General features: G+C 34.2%; 1 protein-coding gene across 1 annotated transcript; it reads right to left on the bottom strand.

The window, feature by feature from the left end:
• LOC126840758 (homeobox protein unc-4-like) lies at positions 1-21,122 on the bottom strand. The gene is made up of 4 exons (XM_050576694.1): positions 20,430-21,122; positions 3,336-3,523; positions 2,399-2,660; positions 1-587 (listed from the first exon to the last, which is right to left on the bottom strand). Exons 1-4 carry the CDS (start codon positions 20,941-20,943, stop codon positions 1-3), a joined length of 1,551 nt encoding a protein of 516 aa, XP_050432651.1. The 5' UTR covers positions 20,944-21,122.
• Positions 21,123-23,224: the final 2,102 nt, after the last annotated feature.

The raw sequence follows: 23,224 nt of genomic DNA, 5'->3' as shown, positions 1-23,224 counted from the left end.
TCACAGTTTCGTGTTGTTATTATTGTTGTTGCTGTTGTTGTTGTTGTTATTGTTTTGGACGATCGTGGTCCGGGCGGCCGCGGTGAGACTGAACGGCCGGTTGCCGCCCGCCAACAGGGACTCGATGCTGAACGGGTTGAGGCGCCGTACCTTGTCGGCGGCCGCCGTGGACGCGGTGGTCAGGTTCAACAGGGGCGACGACTCTTCGTCGTTGGGCGGCGGCGGCGGCCTCGGCCGGTACAGGTGGTGTCTGCCGTATAGCTCGTCGTCCGAGCTACAGCTCTCGTCCCGGCACGCCGCGGCCACCGCGGCGGCTGCGGCCGCCCGGGCGTACGGCGGCAAGCCCTCGTCCTCGTCCTCGTCGTCGTCGTCGTCGTCGTCGTCGTCCTCGTCGTCGAACGTCGTGCTGGCGCTGCGCCGGTGCAACCGTCTATGATGATCTTCCTCGCCGACCACGTCGATTTCCTCGTCCCTGCTCGTCTGGCCGCTGCAACAGCTCGACGAGTCGTGCAAGGATAAGTCCATGCCGTTGTTCGACGACCCTCCGCCCACTCCACAGTTTATCTGACCGTGTTTTTTAGCAGCATCTAGAAAAATTAAATAAAAAATTGAAAATTAATTTTACTCGAAAACCATATTATTATCATTCAATATACGAATTGGTCGATAGGGAATTAATTTGACTCCGAGTCAATAAATATAATACATTCGTTAATAAAAATACACATCAATGACGGCAATCATGGAGCCAAGCATTGCCCAATTAATAGTAATATATTATATAGTACAAAGAAATGGCATTTAACACTTGCTTTAATATAACAGTGGCTACACAAAGGCCAAGGCCGCAGAGACCTGCGCGTTTTGTAAGTATTATACATAATACACATGTACGTACAGTGTCTCAAACTACTTCTATAAGACGATATTTCCCATACAAGGAAATAAATATACAAAGTGAAAATACGATTTGTTTTTTCTATACCAATAATCAATTAGTGCTAAACTAACTCTATGCATCCAACAGTAAAAGAAAAAAAGACATGGAAAAATGTGGGGAATAAACAAATAGATATGATGGCGCAGATGATAAAAATGGAGTTTTGTATGTAAGGTAAGGCGCGAAGAATAAACCAAGAGCGACATTTTAGTCAAAAAGAAATTTCGTTGTTTAAAATCGATTACTTGGAATAACTTTGTTGGTCGTAGGAGATTCTACGTAGTATATATGTATAATTTTTTAGAAAGTGATATTGCGCAGAAAATCCAGAAAAATTGATATTCTATTGTAAGAAAATAAATTGAAAAAAATTACAATTATTTTTTGGGTTCTGCGCGATTTAACATTTTTATTTTCGCCGGACACTATAAACACGTCGTTCCGTGTGTAATATTCGGTTGTGTGTACGGAATCCATGTATTATTATTTTTCTGTAGGAAAATATTCAATTGGCGGAAACACTCGGTATTATACAGTGTCTAGACGTGTCTACTACATATGTGTAAGTATTCCAACGACAATTTGGACATAATAATAGTTTATGCGCATGCGTTCCGCTTGTGTCGACCGTGTGTGGAATACTTGGGCACCTATATTTTAAATAACGCGGATGGCATGGCCGTCTCTATGTCCTAATAGAATTGGTTTTGATTGGCTATATTATTATTATTATGTGTTTCTTCTGTGGACGAATATATCACACGAGAAAACGACCGCGTCGAAAGGTATAATGTAATGGACGGATGATAGAAAAAAAAACGGTAGCGATATTGTCAGGCACAATCCGAATGTTATTATACGAAAACTCCGTTTTATATTGTGTTATACTATACGATTGCCAATTGGAAGAGTCCTATAATAAGAGAAATAATATATAATAATACTAATAATATATAATCGTTGGCGTTCGGCACCCATTGAACAGTGGCGGCGGCGACAATAACATATTATTATTGTTGTATGTATAAAAAAAACGTTCTCCCTCAATTTTTCTGGTCATTACACAAGTCTGATTATTATTGTCGATGGCCTAGAAATGATTTAATAAACCTCATACGAAGACTTCTCGGCGAATCAACACCGGCCGTAACAATATATTGAGAACATACGCGAGGAACATAATATATGCCCGACCTCTGCACAGTTTATACACTTTAGTATGTTCCATCATAGCTGTACTTTGTAAAGGTCTGCATTAACATTTGATCCATCACCCTATGTACACTGAGTATAATATTCTAGTGCGATTTAGTACCCTGGTATACTCAAATTCATAAATTGACAGAGCCTAATCGCGTCACGAAATGCCAAGAAAATTTTGGAATGACCCTTGGCGGTGTATGTCCATGTTAAAACCAAAAACATGTTTTATTAAAATGACACAAATGGCACACTCACTGTTGGCTTGCTGCGACTCCCATTCCTTGCGCAAGGTCTCCAAGTCCACGTGCACGCCTTTGGCGGCCAACTTCCTCTGCTGTCGCTCCAAGCTCTTGAGCAGTTTCTTCTGTCGACGTTCGCGTTCTTTGCGCCTCAGCTCGTCCGCCGGAATTGGTTCGCCGGAACAAGTGACCGGATGTGCGTTGTGCGCCGGTCGGCCGGGTCCTTTTTTGGTGTGCTCTTTTTTCCTCCACTTGGCCCTTCGGTTCTGAAACCATACCTAAGAGCAAAACAGACAAAAAACAAAAAAAAAAGGTTAACTAAATAGTATAGAAACAAGTTTACACACACACACACATGTTATCAATTTGTGTGCGACCAACAATAACGGTGGTGGGGGTGAACAATATACTGGCGGTAAATCGCGTTTAAATTTCTCAACAATAATATCCGGCAAATAAAATAAAAACAGAAGCGAATCCTCGGTCTCTATCTGCACATTATATGTATATATATATATAAATAGTTTATCATCTATTTCTCGCTTCCGGCGTTCAAAACCAGAACGTATTGCACCCGTGGGACTTGTCCCTTGAAAGTATATATATATATATATATATATATGTATATACACCTACTGTAAGTATAAAGCGAAGCGGACAACATGGTGGCGCAGATTATTTAACCGTACACGAACCATTTGTGTTTTTCGCCCCTGCCTCGATAAAAAAAAAACGCCAACCAAAAAAACACCCCTAACGCGAACCGTTCATTGGGAATGAAATGCGGCTTTAAATCAAAACTGCCGCAAGGGTGGCGGGCAGCGGAGGGGCTATACTCGAGGGAGCTTATACTAGCACATATACACACTAACGCCAAAGATAAAAAGCCAATTCTCTCCCTTCGCCGACAACATGATAATAACATAACGCTACAAACAATATAATGTACTTACGGCCACTCTGGATTCCTTGAGGTCCAACCGCAGAGCCAGCGCTTCCCTCATGAACACGTCCGGGTAGTGGCTGGCCATGAACGCCCTCTCCAGTTCTTCCAGCTGCCACGTGTTAAAGTTGGTCCTGGATCTCCGCCGCTTGTTGGCCAAGTCTTCGGAACTGCCAGCGGCGCTGTCGCCGTCGATACCTGCGCAAAAAATAAAAAACGTTGAAAAATTATTATTTTTGTTATTATAGTGTTAACGAATACACACATAAGGAGAAAAGAGTTCAAAGGGATGGGCTAAAGCGTGGCCAGAATCAAATAATTATGCGGTTACTAGACGGCGACCGTCGTCAATGACCGTGGTGAAAACCGTATCATAAATTTCCACGGTATGGTTTAATTTTATTTTCGACGAAGAAACGTAAATTTGGTAGAGTGCGACAAGAGGTTTTGGTATACACCCTGTGTCGATAAACACAAATTATTATTTTTCCATCAATTTTTTAGCATTTAGCGAGGCGTTAACATTAATTTATATGTGTTTTTTAATGTTCACAATTATAATGCGTGCGCTACTACGCGGACAAGAGCAATATTACGGGCTGACATAAATATTTCACACCTCGTTGTGTGCGTTACCGATTTTGTACGCGGCCAATGCGCTAATTCATGCGTGCACGTTTTGCACGAGTAACTCGGTAAATTTGCATAGATATTGAATATTAAATATGATAATGGTATATTTAATATTATACGAGAAACGATTGAAAATTATGATAATGCCGCGTTGGTCACGTCGGGCCGTGCTTAATTATCGACGCAGTCAAAATAATATTATTGCATGTCATTTTTTACCGTAAACGAAATAATTGTTTTTAGCAACAATAAATCAAATAAAAAAAACGTCCATACAAAACTATATTAAATTATCACAAAACCAAATTGTATTGTTCAACCGTTATAACTAAATAGCGTAAGTACTAACAAGTTACTCCTGTAATATACATAGTAGGTAAAACTTACAAAACGCCGAATAAAATATGTTTTACATGAAATATTTTCCACCAAAAGACGTTTATTGAAATATAGTAAATGTTAATATTAATTTTAAATTGCCAACTTCCATCATACCCAAATATGCTTATTGGCCAAAATGCTATAAAACTCCTTCTCATACCAGATTATATTATCATCTGTACTATATAGTGTGTCAGTGTTAAACCCATACAAACGCTTGGGGAGAGTCGTATAAGATATTATTGACATTGGCGAACATTTGAGGGGGAGGGGGTTGGAATTCTAAAAACCTCAAAACTTAAAATCAGTACTACGTTTATTTTTATTTCGACAAACCTATTACTAAAAAATAAATGTAGCTTTTTTAAGTTTTAAGACCTATCCCAACCCCCCTCATCAAATGGCGCCACTCATAATTATTGAGGTTTAAAACTTTGGGCAGACCGTTTTGGGCGTGTGATTTTTGATTAGCGACAAAGTCGAAAATGAACTTTTCCGGAGCCTACATATAACTTTTTCGAAATTGAAATAGCCGTAAGCCATTCGGGCGGCCGTACCCCACGCTTTATTTACAAACCCCAAAACCGCGTGTTCACACAAGTTGTGAGCTTATACAACAACTTTCGATAATCCAATATATCTGATAGGAGGACACCTTGGCTGATCAATGGCCCCGGTGGGATGTCGGCCGATATCGCGGCATAGCAAAGGGGTGTGTGTAAGTATAGTAGAGATATAATATACATGTGTATGTATAATATTATTGTTATGAAAACCAAAGACGTTAAAACAATTTCGCGAACGCGTCGTAAATCACCGAAGCGACGCATGAGAATATTGGCCGAAACGCCATATGTGTGTGTATTGTATGTACAATATTATTTTTGAAATATGAAATAAGATATTGAAACGCCACATAGATAATACAATATGGAGTGGAGATGCGCCAAGCGGAGTTGAGGCAAGCTTGTGTATGTTAGTATACACATATGTATGGTTTTTACAAACGGAGGCTTTATAATATAATGTTGTTGTATATGTACATCTTGGGCCGGGGCAGACGGTCGTAAATCACTGAAATATGGAAAAGCATAAAGAGACAAGACCGCCGACTAGATAATAATATTAATATATAAATAGAGCGCCGCCAAATGGAAACGCTTTTCCCGAGTTTTCTCCACATAATGCGCGCCAAAAGCGAAGCGAAGGGGAGAAAAATTAATTTTCGCACACAATAAGTCGGATCCGGTCGACGAAAAAGGGTCGGAAAAGCTAAAAGAAGGAAACAAAATAATAAAAGAAATCTCACCACTTACAATCGGACCGAATATAATATTATTATGATAACGCAAGTGCTGTCCAAACGAATTGTTTTTTCTGGTATACACAACATAATATAATAATAATATGCCCAGCGTTTATGATACATACTATGGCGTCCCCCGTTCGAACGTCTTATCGCTCAGTCCCAGATAGGACCTATTATAATATTATATATACTATAAGGGTATTGTGTATTTCATTTTGAATCCGGCACCGAAAAAGATGAAACTGAACACTAGAATCCTGACCGTGAGCTGTTGAATAAGAACATCATGGAATCCCAAGGTGGATATGTCAATGAAATGGACCATCAGCACTTGTGGCCTAATTGTAAATAATTAGGTAGCTTGATCGACCATCAAAACTATAATCATAAACGTTCTCTTGCTCTAATTGATGTTACCATTAAATATTAAAATAGTTTGAATTCGATGGTTAAAAATGTTCATTATGTTTTTAAATTACAGCCGAGACACTGTTGGGGTGAACCCTAACAATTACTGCAGAACTTGCTCCATAATGATCTAGGTTTTAGTGCCGTCTCTGATGAGTTTAAACCAAAATAGACAAAATAGTAATAGATTAGATGAATAGGTATGGAAAGGAAAGTAGATTTTGTTTTATTAATACTAATAAAATTTTATGTGTGCAAAGAAAATACAAAGTTTCAATAACATTTAAAATTGTTATGTACTAGTAATAATTTGTTTTGGAATTATAATAATTTGTTTAGAATTCTCAACGTTCTTTTCAGGTAAAATTGATAAATTCATAAAACAAGTAGGTACTTTTAAATAAATGTACTACTATGACAGCTGTGTGGACTTTGGTTCAAGCGAGCCATTGTACGCTTTTAAAAATTGTTAATGCGGTTAATAAGTCCAAAATGTACCCATCTTGACCCAACACACAGATTTATATTCTGCAATTTAAATACCGACACAAAAGAACCTCGTTAAGGAAATTTTACTCGAATCGACACTATTGACATGTAGAAATTCTCTTGAGACTGATAATTGATAACTTAAACTATTGCCGCTCATGTTATTTCGGAACTTGGATGTATAAACGGAGAACAAATTGTAATATTATCAAATATGTATAAAATGTGTTGTTTACTTCCTACATCAATGTTCACCACGTCTGGCGATGTTGCCTCTTATTCTGATGATGCAAGTGCACTGTCGACAACGGGGAAAAGGTGTCAGCTGACAGGAGAAAACGAGGTAGGTATTGTAACTACTTACATTATAATATAATTCTAAACAAGTGTGAAGATTGGGTGGACCGATGACCGTGTCAAACGCTATTCGTTATAATTGAATTAACGATAGCGACCACTACCGACGGTCTCACGATATGCGCGCATGGCCGACACCACCGCCTTACTCTCTCTATGTACAATAAAAAAAATAATAAAGTAGTACTTAGGCGCCTCCTAGGACCGTACGACGACTATATAGAAACAGGCAATACAGTGCAGTGCAAAATCTCCAAATATTACCAATAGCCATTAATACAATATAACTGTTTGTCAGGTGCCTATCTAGTTAACTTCCCCTAACCTAACCCTCCCCTAAGGCACATGATGAGACAGCCGGGTAGCATATTATTATGTTAGAGTAGGACTGTACATTTGTATTTTCTTATACGATCAACGCCAGCGTCTCTGATTATAGCGTCGTTATCTCTCACCTTCTGTACCTATATATCTCTATCATATCAAGTGTATATACTCATATTATACTTGTATATTATGAGCGAGCTACGCGTGGGTCGCATTACCGGTCACGTGTGTGGGGCGTCTAAAGTTTGTTTACGAATTTCCATTAGACACTCCATGTGCCCGTCTCAACGGCGATAGGATAGCTGGCTGGTGGTGTTTTTAATTAAACAAAGTTTGTATACTTGATGGATGACAACGGTCATATATATATATAAGTTAATAAGCAATCGCGCTATGGAGACTATAGTTCAATTACTCTAGCACAGCGTTCAAACGTGATATTGTTATTATGTACATATTATACACTTATTGTTATTATATATTGTATTATGTTATAACTTATAATATTGTGTTTGGCCGAAACACACTAGCAAACCCTATGTAAAGTATACCTATATTTTGAGAAGACCTCCGTATCTGAACCCCCTCCCCAAATTTCTATAAGTAATAAAATTGTCACTTTACCGGACACCTGCGCTACATCTCACGTATACTACTTTTGATCGTTCTAACCATCCGTAGTTAAAAAATTAGAAAAACTGTGTCGATGGTCTCTGATATAATAGTTTTAATGACATTATCCAAAACACATTGGCAAATGCCAACATTATTCAAATGTTAACATTAGCCGTGACATATATCATATAAGTATAATTATAACTAAATGAAAGGCTTGGGCATTCGATTAGATACTCGGGAGGTGCCGCGATTAATCTATTAAAAGAAGAAAACAAAAGGCGGACTGTTAATGGAGTAATTTCACGTTATAATTTTCGTCGGCCGGACGGAAGTAGTTATGTTATGACGTGGCGTGTATATCTGTATATAATAATAATGGTAATAACAATTACATCAACCGTTTCCATAGGTGGACGTTCGGTTGATACGATAGCACCGTAAAGGGGTAAAGGGGTAACCGTTTAACTCGGTTTCGGATGGAAAACGATTCGACTCTGGGCTATAAATCAACACGGTTTGTCACGGTTATACCATGAACGAGAGCCGTACTTAAGGTCTTGCCGGGTTCCCCGGATCTCGCCGACAAAAAAACTACATCACCTTCCTCCCCCCCCCCCTCAAAAAAAGGTAACCGTTCGCTCCAGGTGCCTCGCCCGGACCCTGCTCGGTTTCCACCTTATAATAATAATAATGCGGCTAATAATGTAATAATTGAGCGTGTCGACCGAATATTGGCTTCCATCAGCCACCTGTGACCGACCGTCGCCGTCTCCATTTTAAACATCTCAATGTAAGAGACGCGTAAACCGTCTTGTGTATGTATTAATAATTTGTTTCGTCTTTGGTAGCAGTTATAAGAAGGAAAAAAAATAGTCGTTAATAGGTACGCTCACTATATAATAATAATATGGACGACGAGGAGAGAGAAATGCCTGATTTGAATTGTAATTTCCTGTAAATAAACCGCCGCCCTATCTCTGTATCCAACCGGCAACCTATGTAAGCATGATAATGATAATAATAATGAAAACGGCCAAGTACTGGCCCTATGGCTGTTGGGTAAACCGCGAGGTCCTCATATTATTATATTCATGTTTCACAACATCGCCCCTTTACATATAACGACCGGATGGGGTGGTATATGTGCCTACCGGTGAGCAGTTTATGGGATTACAAGCCATTTACCGTGTAATTGTATTATATACAACTTAATAAAAACATATATATATATATACCTCCTGGAAGCCAAAAAAGAGGAGGGAGAAGCATTTTAACGAATAAACGAGCAGAATTTTAACTAGGGCTCGAAGAAATTGTCACTTTGTAAACGTTCTGGCAAAGTATTTATTTTTATTTTTGGCATCCCGTTTATATAATAAAACGTTAAAAGTAGTAATAACGTGTTTTTATGGTTTTGTATTATATAATTAATATACAATAAAGAAAACGAGTTCAGAGTTTGGCAGTAAACAACTAGTTTTAACAAATTGTTTATTGCACGGCTGTGTAAGTATATTACTTAATTAATTGTTAATTATTTATTTGACCGCGTTCGTTATAAAAAAAAAATATTAAACCAACGTGATTTTATTGAAAATAATTCATTAACCGAACTCTATAACGAGCCTCGTTCCTGTTATTATTAACAATATATGTACATAATTATAAAAAACAATTTTAATTAATAACCGCTTGAAAAGGTAATGTACCTACATTTTTTATCTGATCATCATTACCGCCGTCAAGTCATGACCTATCGACGTGTCGAGCAAGTCTCACGCGACCCACATGAAGTATAATGTAAGCACAAAATAAGCAAGCCTGTGTGCATTAACGCGTTTGTATTAATTTAAATAATCGCTTAATTTAAATCGGAATTACCGTTTTAGTCGAAATTAAAGCACTATATTTGTAAGGTCGACTGGGCTAACATGTCGAGTGAAAATTAGGTAGACGAATTTATTTTCAAACAGTCAAAGAAGCAAGAACCTCTAACTTTGTTGTACTTGACTTACTTTTTAGGACTACAAGTTAATTGGAAATTAAATCCATTTTGATATTTTAAACTCTATGTAGACTATCTAAACTCTATCTAACCTACATAGTAGCTGATTTAAGTTAACCGTAATAAAGTTAACAATAACATTTAATGTTTGATATATTATTAATATTTCCTCGTGTCAATTTGAGATACTAACATTTTTGCAATACAACAAAACAAGCTTAACGGTAAGTTTAAAGTCGAAAAAACGTTAATTTATGATTAGGCAATTAAAATTTAATATCATAGGTGTGAATTATGAAGATGAGTCGACCCAATATTCAAAGTCTATTCGGATTAGGATTAAAAGAGGCGGCGAGGTGACCCCGGTCAATTATAATTGAAATAATTTTAAAAAAGCGACTCCCCAAGTTCAATGGTATATAATATTTAATGTTTATTGAATGATAATTATAATTAGTAATTACATTATCATATAATGGATTACGAAGGTATACATACTGCGGTCGAAATGTACGTGTATACAGGGTGATCGATTTAACGGAACACGCTCATTTTATAGGAAAATAATTATTACATAATCTTATAGTTTTTATTTTAAAAAACATCTCTACCTATATGTTATTTTACAACATTATAAAATTATAGGATATTGACCTTTTTAGTATTTTACAAAGCACTATCGACTTTTTCAACTCATATATCTATAGGTCCAATTAACTTTTTGCAATAAAAATAATTTGCTAAAAATGTTGACCGGTCAATACCGGTTTGAACGATTACAAGTAGAGTTTAAAAATACTACTTCACTCAAGTCTCCACATAAACTTAAAATGTATTTATTCAAAACTGGTTATCGACCTGTCAAACATTTTGGAAAATTTACCTTAGTAAAAAAATGTAATTAAATATCTTTAACGTTTTCCCGTTTGAGTTAATTTAAAATCTATAGAAAATAATAAAAAATACAAATATTGTGGTAGTTTTGTAATATCGTACTTAATTATTTTCTCAGAAAATGAAAGTCTCTTCTTTTAACTGGACATTGTGTATATTGTATATATTCTAAGATAGAAATTGATTGGAATATCGACGACCGGCTTTGGTAGAATTTTGGCATTCATTATATATCCAAACAAATATATATATATATATATAATATATGTGTGTAGGTATGTGTAGTACGGGTTTATAATCAATTAGGCTGGTGTATCAAGAACACAGGCCGGGTTGACGATAACCTGCGAATTTTCCTCGTTTTTAATTAAAGCGAGCCGACACAATACATTTTATTATATATATATAAGTATAAGTATAGTATAGTAGAGTATATTTGTACACCACTGTACTTATATCTATAAATATATATATATATATATCTGTAGTATATGTGTAAGCGGAGGAAAAAAAATTAATAACGAAAGGCGTGCCGGCGTAGTGTTATCTTTGTAATATTATATTATACATATATATAATTAAATTAAAAAAAATATTGTACCTATTTTTTTTTTTCCATTCCCTTCCACACCCGAGACACCTAACCGAGACGTTCCGTTGCATAACTTTATATTTTAAGACGATTAAATATAGATATATATTATATATATACATACATGTATTGTGTCAGTTTCGTGGAACTTTTTCCGTACAAGCGACCGCCTCAAGATAAACTTTTATAATCATATTTTTTTTTAAATATACTAAAAAAATCCGTCAGAAATTAATCACGGTTAGGCAGGTACATGGGTGCATCGATAATTATATTATGGACTAATTAACGGGCGTGAAGGAGCGGTTTTCTTTCCTACCAGCCGTCACGGATTTCCTTGGAAATGTTGTTTCGGTCGTTTCTGTAAACACGGTAGGCATAAACATACAATAACACTTTGTATGTTTTGTCCGGAGATAAGTGCAACATTATACCTAAAATGTGTACTAATTAATTATCATTAAAATAGGTTAAACGCCACAATGTGAACAACAACCGCTTAGCCGTTAGGTCAACGACGTAGTGGCCTTATCGCGTTCACTATAGTCGGAAATCAGCTATTTTATAAATTATTACTTATATGCTCGATGGCACAAGAATCGCCCAAAAAGCCCTTTTTAAAGAAATTTCAATCCCACCAAAAAAAAAAACAAATTGAAAATGAAAAATATACCCACTTTTATTATATCTATAATTATATTATAAGATGTCACTTGGATAGCGGTTGATGATGGATATAATAATTCTAAAACGAGCAAATCGTGGCTTAACAGATAATTGTGCCAACTGAACAACTATTTATAATAAAATTCAAGTATACTGTTTACTGTATACAACCTACCGGTAGGTGACCTAGGTGGAGTATATAATACTCACCACATAAAATAGGGAAGGTAAATATTTATTTCGCATTATTTTAAAACATATTTTTATTTTTTGGTCAGATTATAATTTATTATTAAAAAGTTATGGAAATATTTCTAGCTAAATGGCGTTAATTACTTTATTATTTGAATGAAAAATCAATTTTGTGTCAGTTTCATGATGGCATTAAAAAAAAAATATTATAATTTTTCATTTTTATTGTAGTCTAAATAGAGCTAAACTATGTAAGTGATAACTCTAAATTGTTATCGCGCTGTTAAAAATGTCCAACTGAAAGCTAAAACATTTTTAATTATTGCAAATTTGCCTTCCATTCGTTATAACAAACGCGAGCCGTCCGCTCTTACAATTACTTGTTAGTTGTACAATTTTCAATTGCGTTATCAAAAATGATGATTTCTCTTAACAGTTCATAATATACCTATAGGTATACCTAATGTTTTTCTATTGTCTACGGTTATGTTGTGTGTGTGTGTAGTAGGTAAGACTGTGGCCCATTTGACTAAGACATTTGTCTTAGTTTTGACAATAAAAATATAATCCATAACAATATGATGCTCGACGAGACCGTATCTTATAATTATGTTTGTGGTTTTTTTCGGTCTTGGTTTCTGTTAGGGAGGCGGACGTTTTTTGTTTATTTTTTTTTTTTGCTCCTCACGCCGCGGATGATTTCTGACAACATTATTACCGTGTCGTTTAAGAACCGACGTCTTAACGATACCAGGCGGTGGATTGAAGAGAGGCAAAAAAAAAATTGAATACTATTCGGACGGTCCACACCCGGTTAGGCCGGAGGGGGTTGCCGAGTATGTCTGAGTGTGTAGTATATAAATCAACCCGAGCCATATTATAAGATGATATTTCGTCCTGTGAACGCAGGGTATACGTCTAGTATAGTTTCTAATACTACATATTACTAGTACCGTTCTGGTTCCTCCTCTTTATGACTGTGTAATTCATATTATTAGTATTAAATAATATAATACCTCTGATATAATATAGTATATTCTATTATGTTGTGCGCATCTATCTATGCGTTGGTCGTGATCGCCGCCGTCCAAGAACATGACACTTTCGATGAGGCAACAACGCCCAAGTTTTCTAGGCCCACGGGCCGGCGCAGCATCACATTGTCTTACAAAATATATAATTTTTTTTTATTAATCCACCGTTATGTTCAGGCTAGCGGGTGTGACCATTTTCGGTGTGACAACCGGTTGCATTTATCTGCCATCCCCTGTGCAATTAACACAATATTGTTCTAGCTTTGTGCTTGTACATAGCGAACTGCCAAATCTGAAATCAAGAAGGTACAATAAAAAGTAGTAAACCGTACCAATTTATTGTCTGCCACGGTTTTTGACTTTCAACACCGGTGGACACTACAATATATTGTGATATTATCAATTTGACGTGCGGACTGCTATTATCGACCGTCGTGGATCTCCATCTTCGTCTTAGTCTTCGGTCAGTTGTATTATTATGTTTTATACACGTCCGTATCATAATAATAATAATAATAATAATGTGTGATTCTCTTATTGAATTCACACTCATGATAATAAATTATTATCGTATACTTATGGGTATACATACATACATATATAAGGATTAAGGTACCCTCCTGTATTATAAAGGCTCCGGTGCCGAGGTCACACATTTACACACACACTTACCGCTGTCATTCAATATATAATATAATAATAATATTTTATACGTAAGTATATACAGTAAACGGAAACGTGACTCGTGCCCGCCACGCGCTTGTCCGCATGTATACACACAAAAACCACCACAAGATTGAACCATCAGCTTTGATCACACACACACAAATCTATACATATATTTATCTACGTGACCGAAGCTAGTCCCAACTATATACTTAGGTATATATATATATATATATATTGTTGATGAGTGATGGTGATAATTTGAAATACTTAACCCGTCGCGGTCATGCGGTCCACATATTGTGAAGACGTGTCGCCAAGAGGTGTTTCGATTCGATATACCCGCTCTATCTATATACTATTATCGCGTTATTTTATTTGTAGTGAAATAATAATAATAGAAAAATATAATATAATTTTCAATCAGACCGAACGGAACACGGTCGTGCGCTTGAGATTGCAAATAATTTTGGAAAAGAAAAATCTCACATAATATTAGCTATATTGTACAAATATAATTATTGTCAACCCGCCAAATACAAACACAATAATTGGCGCGGTTGTGCGATCAGTATCTCTCTGCGACAAATCCAATTACATATACAAAACTGAAAACCTTAGTGGGGTTTAAATATATATATATATATATATCTTTTTACCCCTATTTCTATTTATTTTTTCTGTTGAAAGAGATTTTTTTCCGCCCAGATAAAAAGCGGTGTTTTTAAACACGTCTGCGCTTCTTTTTTTTGAATTCTCAATCTTAACCGGTCGATCAGTCACGGAAAATAAATACAAAGAGTATGGCGAGGGAATCGTCAAGACTTAAAATATAATTACTGATACAGTGTGTGTCGTTCAAGACGAATTAGTCTAAACGAATTAAAAAAGTTTAAATCGTTTTTTAATTGACTGTAAATGAATTGGCAATTATTTATTGAGTACAAAAACGGCATTGATTTAATATACCTATTTTTGTTTTCTTCCTTTCGCCAAGGCCCCAAGACCAATGCCGCGAAGCCACTAAATTAATGTAGGTCATCATATTTATGTGGAACCCAAATTTAATAAAGAATGTTTTGTTATACATATAGGCGACAGGCCTGTTAAACGCATGTTGTATTAGAAAAAGGATTTTTTTTTTAAATTACTTTATTACAATTTACAAAGTACACTAAATTTTACAAAATACAAATTTTTTTTCGTGAGAAATCTTTTTTAAATAATAAAATTAGTGCTGAAGTCCCAGATTGAATATACCATGTGTAAACAATAAAAAAAACACAATATAAATTAATTGCCTGAATTTGTGGTATAAGCATTGATGTCGTTTTTGAATTATGAATTCAACATGATGAATAAAATCAGTACCATCAATTATTATTTTATTAATTATATTATTATTTCTTTAGTTTAGACGTTTGTTTATAATTTGTGATTAACATTTTGATTATTTGATCAAAGTACATCGTGTCAAAAATAATTGCGCATTAGAGTTATTAGTTGAATTTTCATTTAAATTGTTTTCAATGGTCAATTTGTGCGATTGAATGCACATTTTATTGTTCTTTTGCGAATTTATAGAAATCAAAATTGTAAAATATCTTACCCGACCAAGTATGGGGCCGACCATTACATAATATGCTAATTTTATACCTGTTATTAATTATTTTTTGATAGCTTGAACGCGAGCCGCGGCCGTCCAATTAAACTGATCATTTTTATTCGTTGTCGTTTTAGAAAAATGTTTATAATTTTAAAAAAAACTACATGGTAGTTTTTTTAATATGTATTTTATATGCTTGTTATAATAATATCGTTGTTAATTGAAATCATTTATTTTATTGTCGTCCCAAAAACAATGATAGTTATTTTAAAAATTGTACTTATTTACTATTGTAGTCTTTCCATACATACATTAATTATCAATGTTTCCAAGAATTCCAACTAATTCACACTATAATATTATATCGTATCGGTCGACTGTCGGTAAGCCTCGTTGATAAAAAACATAATTTTAATAATCACACTAAGTAGGTAAGTACAACGGTACCTACCTACCTGTTTCCAGAGGGATTAGATATATATGTATTGTTATTCACCGTATTTGACCTTGCAACAATAGGTATGTATTTTATAAGAATTAAAATAATTATGATTATTACTTTTGAAGTACCTACACCTAATATACATAAACGACATGGCTTATTTGCACCTTTGATTTGTACTTATATGTATTGTATTGTTATTATTATAATTATCATAAAATATATTATTAAGATGTGTAAACCTACCAATTATCGATTTGTTAGCATTGTTTGGCTATCAGACCGTTTTTTTTGTTTTATTATTAAATATTAATGCATCTATAATATGTAATAAGTACCTATTTCGCTTTGCGGTAGCGTTTGTATTTATAAATATATATATATATATATATATATATATATTTCCGTTTTTGATCGTTAGCCGACGGTTTATCCATCAAGTATTATATGCACACGCAGCTTAAACACAGTAAGCAGTAATTTTTTTTAATAGGTATATGATTCAAAAGAATTGTACGATTTGACGTGATCGACCGCTGCGTTTTCAACTACGTCATTAACACAATTATTATACTGTTTTAAAGCTGGTATTTTTTTGTTTTCAATATAATCCACCATACAGCGATTGGAAAATTATTAATTATTTTTTTTATATTATTCATATGATTTAAAAAAAAAAGTATAATCGTAAAATATTTTTGGTACAACATATTTTGCTGTGTGATAGCAAAAAATATAAATGCAAAATATTTGTTTGCTGTATTAGGAACATTATTAATACTAATATGTATTCCATTGATCATGATATACTTTTCACTAAAACTTAAGAACACTAACGGACTGATGTATTTATATTGTATTTTCGAATACATAACGCAGTTACCTTCTTATACTTAATATGTTATAACGATGCTTCTTTTTTATATTTAGTATTCTGTATTTTCTATTATACTATAGTAATAATATATGTTCGGTAAATGGTTCATTAAATAGTGTCGTTATATTATATTAAAAATAGTAATAGTACCAACCCGAAAATGAGACCATCCAATTTAATACATATTATTGTACATAATATGGAACTATATTAACACATGAATAGTAAGTACAATAGCGTAAATCAATTAACTTTATGTTCTCCACATAACACGTTTCTTATCCTAATTAAATAGATGTTTAACGACACACGTTTATATTATGTAACAATCATATGTATTGATGATGTTTTCATGTTTTTAATTTAGATTGGTAATAATAATAGATAAGGAACCGCTAAGCTTTTTGTTTTTTTAATTAGATACATTTTAAAATTAGTATTTACATTTTTTTGAAATTTCCGCCTTACTTTAAATAATTTAATTATAGCTATTATTAATTATTCAATGAATAGTTATTTAATTGGCCATTAAATACTTTTAAAAGTTTTATTACCCATTTTAATTTATTGCAATCATTTTTGAAAAGCTTTTAACTTTTATTTATCATCACAGAACCTAATGTAGGTACATATTTTTTTTGTTAAAACAACACAATATGGTGATAATAAACTATACATACATTTTTTAAACTATATAAAATAATATTAAGTGAGCGTAGGTTGGTATGAAAAAAACAATAATCTAATTAAATTGTAACAAATTTCACTTGTCTATCATCGTATGTACCTATATATGTAGGTATACTGCAACACTAAAGTGAAGTAATACTTATAATTATTTATTATCGCTACAATGATGATAATAATAATTATAATAAAAAAAAATTCTACAAGTCTATTAATAATTGCTGTTGGTATACTAATTATCATAATTAATACAATTCGCGGCTAGAAAAATGATATTCCAGAAAAACAATATTTATTAATTAACGTGTAATTTTAGAACAAGGAAAACATTGTCTAATTAATTCAACGAGTAAGTTTCCTTTAATCAATTACGTGTATATCGATATTATTTTTCGTGTTATTTCCTTGTACAAAGTTAAAATTGGACATTTCGAAGATAATGTTTATCTACATAATGTAGGCACAATTATGTAATAATATTATATTATTAATTTAGGTTATCAGAATTATTTTTGCAGAACCATCGCACCGGTAAGTCACTCAAAATGTTAACACTAAAAATAAAGGTATAATATTATATTAAAGTCAACAAAAATATTGATAATATTCCAAATTGATACAATAATAGTGTTTATACACAACCTCCAAGTTAGAACAATTGAAATATGGTACCGAATATCGCATATACAATAAATTACCTATTTAAAATCATATTTCTTTTAGATATTCGATGTATGATTATGTTCTATATTTAAATACATAACATTTTAATAGCCTAAATTTGTTTTTTTTTTAATGCATGGTGAATAATATAAAAAGAAATTCTTTTTAAATCATATTTATTGTATTGTCTACATAGGTATCTATATCACCTATATATACAATCATTTAAAAACACATATTTCATTTAATTAGTATAATATGGTTCGGCCCATTAGATATGATTCAAAATAGTAGTTTGGTGTAAAGTCGAACTAACTTGACCTACCTAAAGGCTAACTTTAGTAAAACGTTATGCGATAATTAATTATGATAAGTTAAAACTAATAAATTATATATAGTTATATTATTCGGTAAAAATTGTTTTTAACGTTTTTGTTAATACATTATTTAATTATGTGTTTTTTTTTTAATGTTATCTCTTTATACATTTTTAATCGGTAATGTTTAAATTATTAAGTTTATTTTTATGTTTTATGCATTAATTAAAAGTCCAAATATGTGTAGGTAATTTTTAAATGATGGCGATACCGCTATACCTATATACAACATTGAAACACAAATGTAGGTACCTATAATTTTTTACTGTCAACTTTGCAATTTATTATAATATCACGCAGTTAATTATTATTTCTAAATCAGGCAAGTAAATTGACGCTGATAATGTAATGTTATCTATAGTCATAATATGAAAGTTCAAATTTTAAAACGACATTAGCCTTTGTACAATAATAATTGTGTTCAGGTCTTCCAACGATACAGCCCAGCCCTTCCGGTTGGGATTTTCTCACGGTCCAGTGTGATAGGTATACTATCTAAATTTCATTTTGAAAATAATTTTCATATTTCCTGTTGGATATTATCCAGACGACTGACGAACCGCTTTAACAGAGTTTTTCGGTAAATCATTTTCTTTTTAAATTAATTCAATATTAGAGAATTTGTTTTTTTTCTTCAGATATCGCTATATTTTTTTGTTAAAAAATAATTATATGTACCTAATATTGTACCTTTTACTGCAGGTTTAACGTTTTGTATTATTTTTATAATTATTAATTTACTTTTAGCTGTACTATTTATATAAAATCGATACCCGAATGGCGCATAACAAAATATTGCCCATTATACTATATACCTATATTATATTAAGTGTTGTGTGATAATCACGCAAACGAGCGGGTTAAATGAAAAGAATAAAAAATAACTTTATTATTACACGTGCGAAAACATGTTTAACGTTTCAATTTCACACGTCCAAGACACGAATGGCATGCAGCTGTAATTCTAACAATATAAATTGCTAACTTTATAATATACTTGTATACATATTACACACCCATTAAATTATATTGTTTCGTATGCATGGAAAGGAGCATTTTTTTTTAAATGTTGGTAACCGTTGTCCGTTTATAAAATAGGTAGGTACATATTGTTATTATGAAAAATAATTTATGTTATTAAAAATAATATTGCACCGACTTTGGTATTATTGATAAAACTCTACACGAATAATTATCAGTTAATAAGAAATAAGTTTATTGATAAATGCGTGTAAAAAATATTTAGTTGAAAATTATCCATAATTGCATTAGTTCAATGCAGATTGCGCGAGCAATTAATTAAGCGCATACATTAACAATATTATTATCACATTCGGTTTAACGAAGGTTAATATTTAATCGATTTCGGGCGATTTTATTAAATAAACATTTTTTTTTTTAAAGAAGTTATACCTAATTTAAAAAATTGAACTTAACTAAACTATGACACATTTATTTTTATTTTGGTCAAGCCAAATGTATATTAAACTTTATGAAAATATATAATTGGAATAGGACTGTATTCGTTCTTTGGCAGTTTTAAAAACAAACGTATCTCGTTTAGACAGATTACGATTAATGATAAGTAAAACAGCAAACTATAATAATATTACATATACCCACCTACTTAGTTAAAATGTTAACAAAATAAATAAGACGATTCGGTTTCAAAGTTGTTACTTTTATCGTAACAAACGCATTTAATTTAATTACACAAATACAAAACTATTATCCTTATCTGAATTCGAAACCAATTTAAAGTGTTCACAACAGCATAATGTTTAACTTAAAGTACAATTGCTCGATTTTGTTTTAACTTCAATTTTTAAACAAAGAAGTTACTCTAAAACAGTATCGCCGGAGAAAAGCGAAGACGCTTACCTTTTTTGGGCGATCCGCTTTCGGACGCGCTATCGTCGCTGCAGTGGTTGTTGGGTATCCTTATGTGGTGTTGTTGTTGCTGGTGCTGCTGGTGTTGTTGTTGCGACTGCCGCCGCTTGCCGCCGTCGGACGCCACTTGACCCGCGCCGATGGACGGCCTTTGGTGGTGTTGCGATTGATGGTGCTGCTGGTGATGTTGGTGCACTGACGGTGGAAGGTGGCCACCGTTATTCCGGGCGGCCGCGGCAGCCGCCATGGCGTACCGCTGGGCGGCCGCGTGCTCGGCGTGATGCTGCTGTAGGAACGGGGACAGGCCGGCCGCGAAGCTGGCGGCCGTGGCCATACCGTGCGGAAACCGGGCGGTAAAGTGCGGGAACAGCGGATGTGGCGGCATTTGGACGCCGGCCGCTGCGGCGGCCTGCTGTCCGCCACCGTAACCGTTGGCCGCAGCCGCGGCGGCCGCGGCGTACAGCCGTAACGACGGCGACGCTTGTCCCGAATCCAACACCATCATCGTTCGCACGCGCGTGTAACACTGGTGTTGGTGCAAAACGCGAAGGTACGGCGGTTAAACGCACTGGCAACGATGAATTACGGCAACGATTCAACAACAAAAATTGCACTACGTAATAATTATTATACTGTAACGCGGCGGCCAGACGATAACCGTGTGACGGACGAGCGCGCGGTACGGCATCGGCGCGGCGATTAAATATAGTTAACACCTATTTTTCGGGTGCTCCGCGCCGGCTCGTTTGGGTCCGCCCCTCGGCCGCCGCGTTCCTCACTCCGCCCCGCCGCATTGGCCACCACCACGACAGCGCACCCGTTAACCGCCGTATGTCTCCGCTACGCGCGCACCCCCGACGGCGGCGGCCAAATTGCCGGGTAATGATGGCGAGCGTATCCCCGCCGCCGCGGCCGCTCATTGAATTGGCCGCCCGCCCCCTTGCGCCCGCCGCGCACTGCACACGCCTCGAGTGGCCGCCGACCACGGTCACGCCCACCGTCGCGACGAAACTGTAGCCCGCAGCCGGCCCGTCGCGCGGTCACCTCCACCGTCGCACCGTCAAAGGGATTGCGCGATAATAATAATTATCTTCAATTTGTACTTTTCGTTGAACGGCGAAAATATAATTATAATTATAATTTAATAATAATAACCGGCGGATAGCTCGATTTAAACGCAGCCTTTTAGGTGTAGGTACGATAAGCTACCAAAAACTGATAATATTACTCACAATACTTGAGAACCTACACTTAGACTTTGTTGCAAGTTCTATAAATCTGATGTCACTATTAATTAAATAAATAAATACAGGTAATTAATAAACGAAATACAGGTAAACACCCATTTGATGGCCCTGATTTAAAAAAAATACATTTTTTCGTTTCGATATTAAGTTCTAGTTTGGGAGATATTAGAACGACTTTCCATTTATTAATAATTTATTAAATGTAAATATTTGCGAAACCTTTATAGGTTTTTAGTGATCAATTTAACGCTAGTAGAATTCGCAGGAGGGTGCCTTAAAAATTAACTTACATACAAAAACTCAAAAACATATCTAATCGTACCTAAGTACATTCGTATCATATTGTGTGTACATAAAAGACTGTAAAATTAATATAGACTATGATAGTCATTAGTCTGACTATCTAATGGATCGTTAATTTTTTCATACTCTGGACTTATAAAGGATAATTTCAAAAAAAATTATATTTGTTTTAATAGCACGTGCGAATTAGTAGTGGTGTACATTAATAACTGCATACAATTTTATTGATTTGATTCAATTTGTCCGTTTTGTCGGATAACCGATGAAATTGTCGTGTATAAACCAATTTGAACAAACTAGAATAACTTTTAAAAATAGTACACAAAATTCCTTTATATAATAAGACTTAATACTAAAACTATATCTATAGATACAATAAATGGAAAAATCGAATACCTACCAATATTGTCAATATAATAATATTGTCTAATTATTCACTACCTAAAATGAAAAATGTATTTAGGTATTATAATAACGCGTATGATATGATACATATTTTTGTCTAATATCAACTGTAAATTGATTATTACAAAAAAAAAAAATTCTATTAAGTATATCTAATTTATTACACTTTTGTGCGTATATTAAATAATCAATATATTTATATTGCTTGTATCCATTGATACCAAATTTTTTTCAAATTGATTGAATCGATTATCACTATATAAAATAATCATTAGCTTTTTTTTCCTCGTACTTAAATTTTTTAATTATCAGTCTTCAGTACTGTCTGTATAAAATAGGTAAATACACTACAATACACATTTATTTCTACTACAATCTACATAATATATATTTTTGAATATATTTTGTAATTATTGTGTATCTTATCTTCTATACTATTTACCTAGGTAGGTATATATTTTTTTCGAATTATGTTTTTGTATTTGGACGTATATTTTTTTTAAACTTAAGGCATGCCATTGCAATGCAAACAGGAATATATTAAAATACAAACGTAACGTGTTAAACGACATCAGCGACAAGTATTGCGCCACCGCAAGTGCGTCGTCTGACGTTGAATGATTTACAACGAGGATGATTTATAATATTTTTATATACCTATACACCAAAGGCGTTGTTATACACGGAAGGTTTTGATGCGTTGGACTAGTGCCCGTCACAACGGATAATTAAAGAATTTAAGTACAAGGGAAAAAAGTTAATGATTATTTTATATAGTGATAACCGAAAGTGTATAATAAAGTTTTAATCCGACGTTTACGCCCACTGTAT

Source organism: Adelges cooleyi, unplaced genomic scaffold (genome assembly GCF_023614345.1).
Source record: "Adelges cooleyi isolate 19-005CV unplaced genomic scaffold, UGA_ACOO_1.1 ACOO_flye_CR_arks_rails_tigmint_CR_PRNA_376, whole genome shotgun sequence".
Taxonomy (NCBI): Eukaryota; Metazoa; Arthropoda; class Insecta; order Hemiptera; family Adelgidae; genus Adelges; species Adelges cooleyi.
This window is presented reverse-complemented; position numbering and strand designations above follow the sequence as displayed.

Bases quoted from the DNA above. Each gene is read 5' to 3' on its own strand.
- LOC126840758 (XM_050576694.1), bottom strand. From the start codon at position 20,943: ATGATGGTGTTGGATTCGGGACAAGCGTCGCCGTCGTTACGGCTGTAC. The intron at 3,524-20,429 runs GTAAGCGTCTTC...TTTTTTGCGCAG, and splicing joins AAGCGGATCGCCCAAAAAAG to GTATCGACGGCGACAGCGCC. The intron at 588-2,398 runs GTGAGTGTGCCA...TAATTTTTCTAG, and splicing joins GGAGTCGCAGCAAGCCAACA to ATGCTGCTAAAAAACACGGT.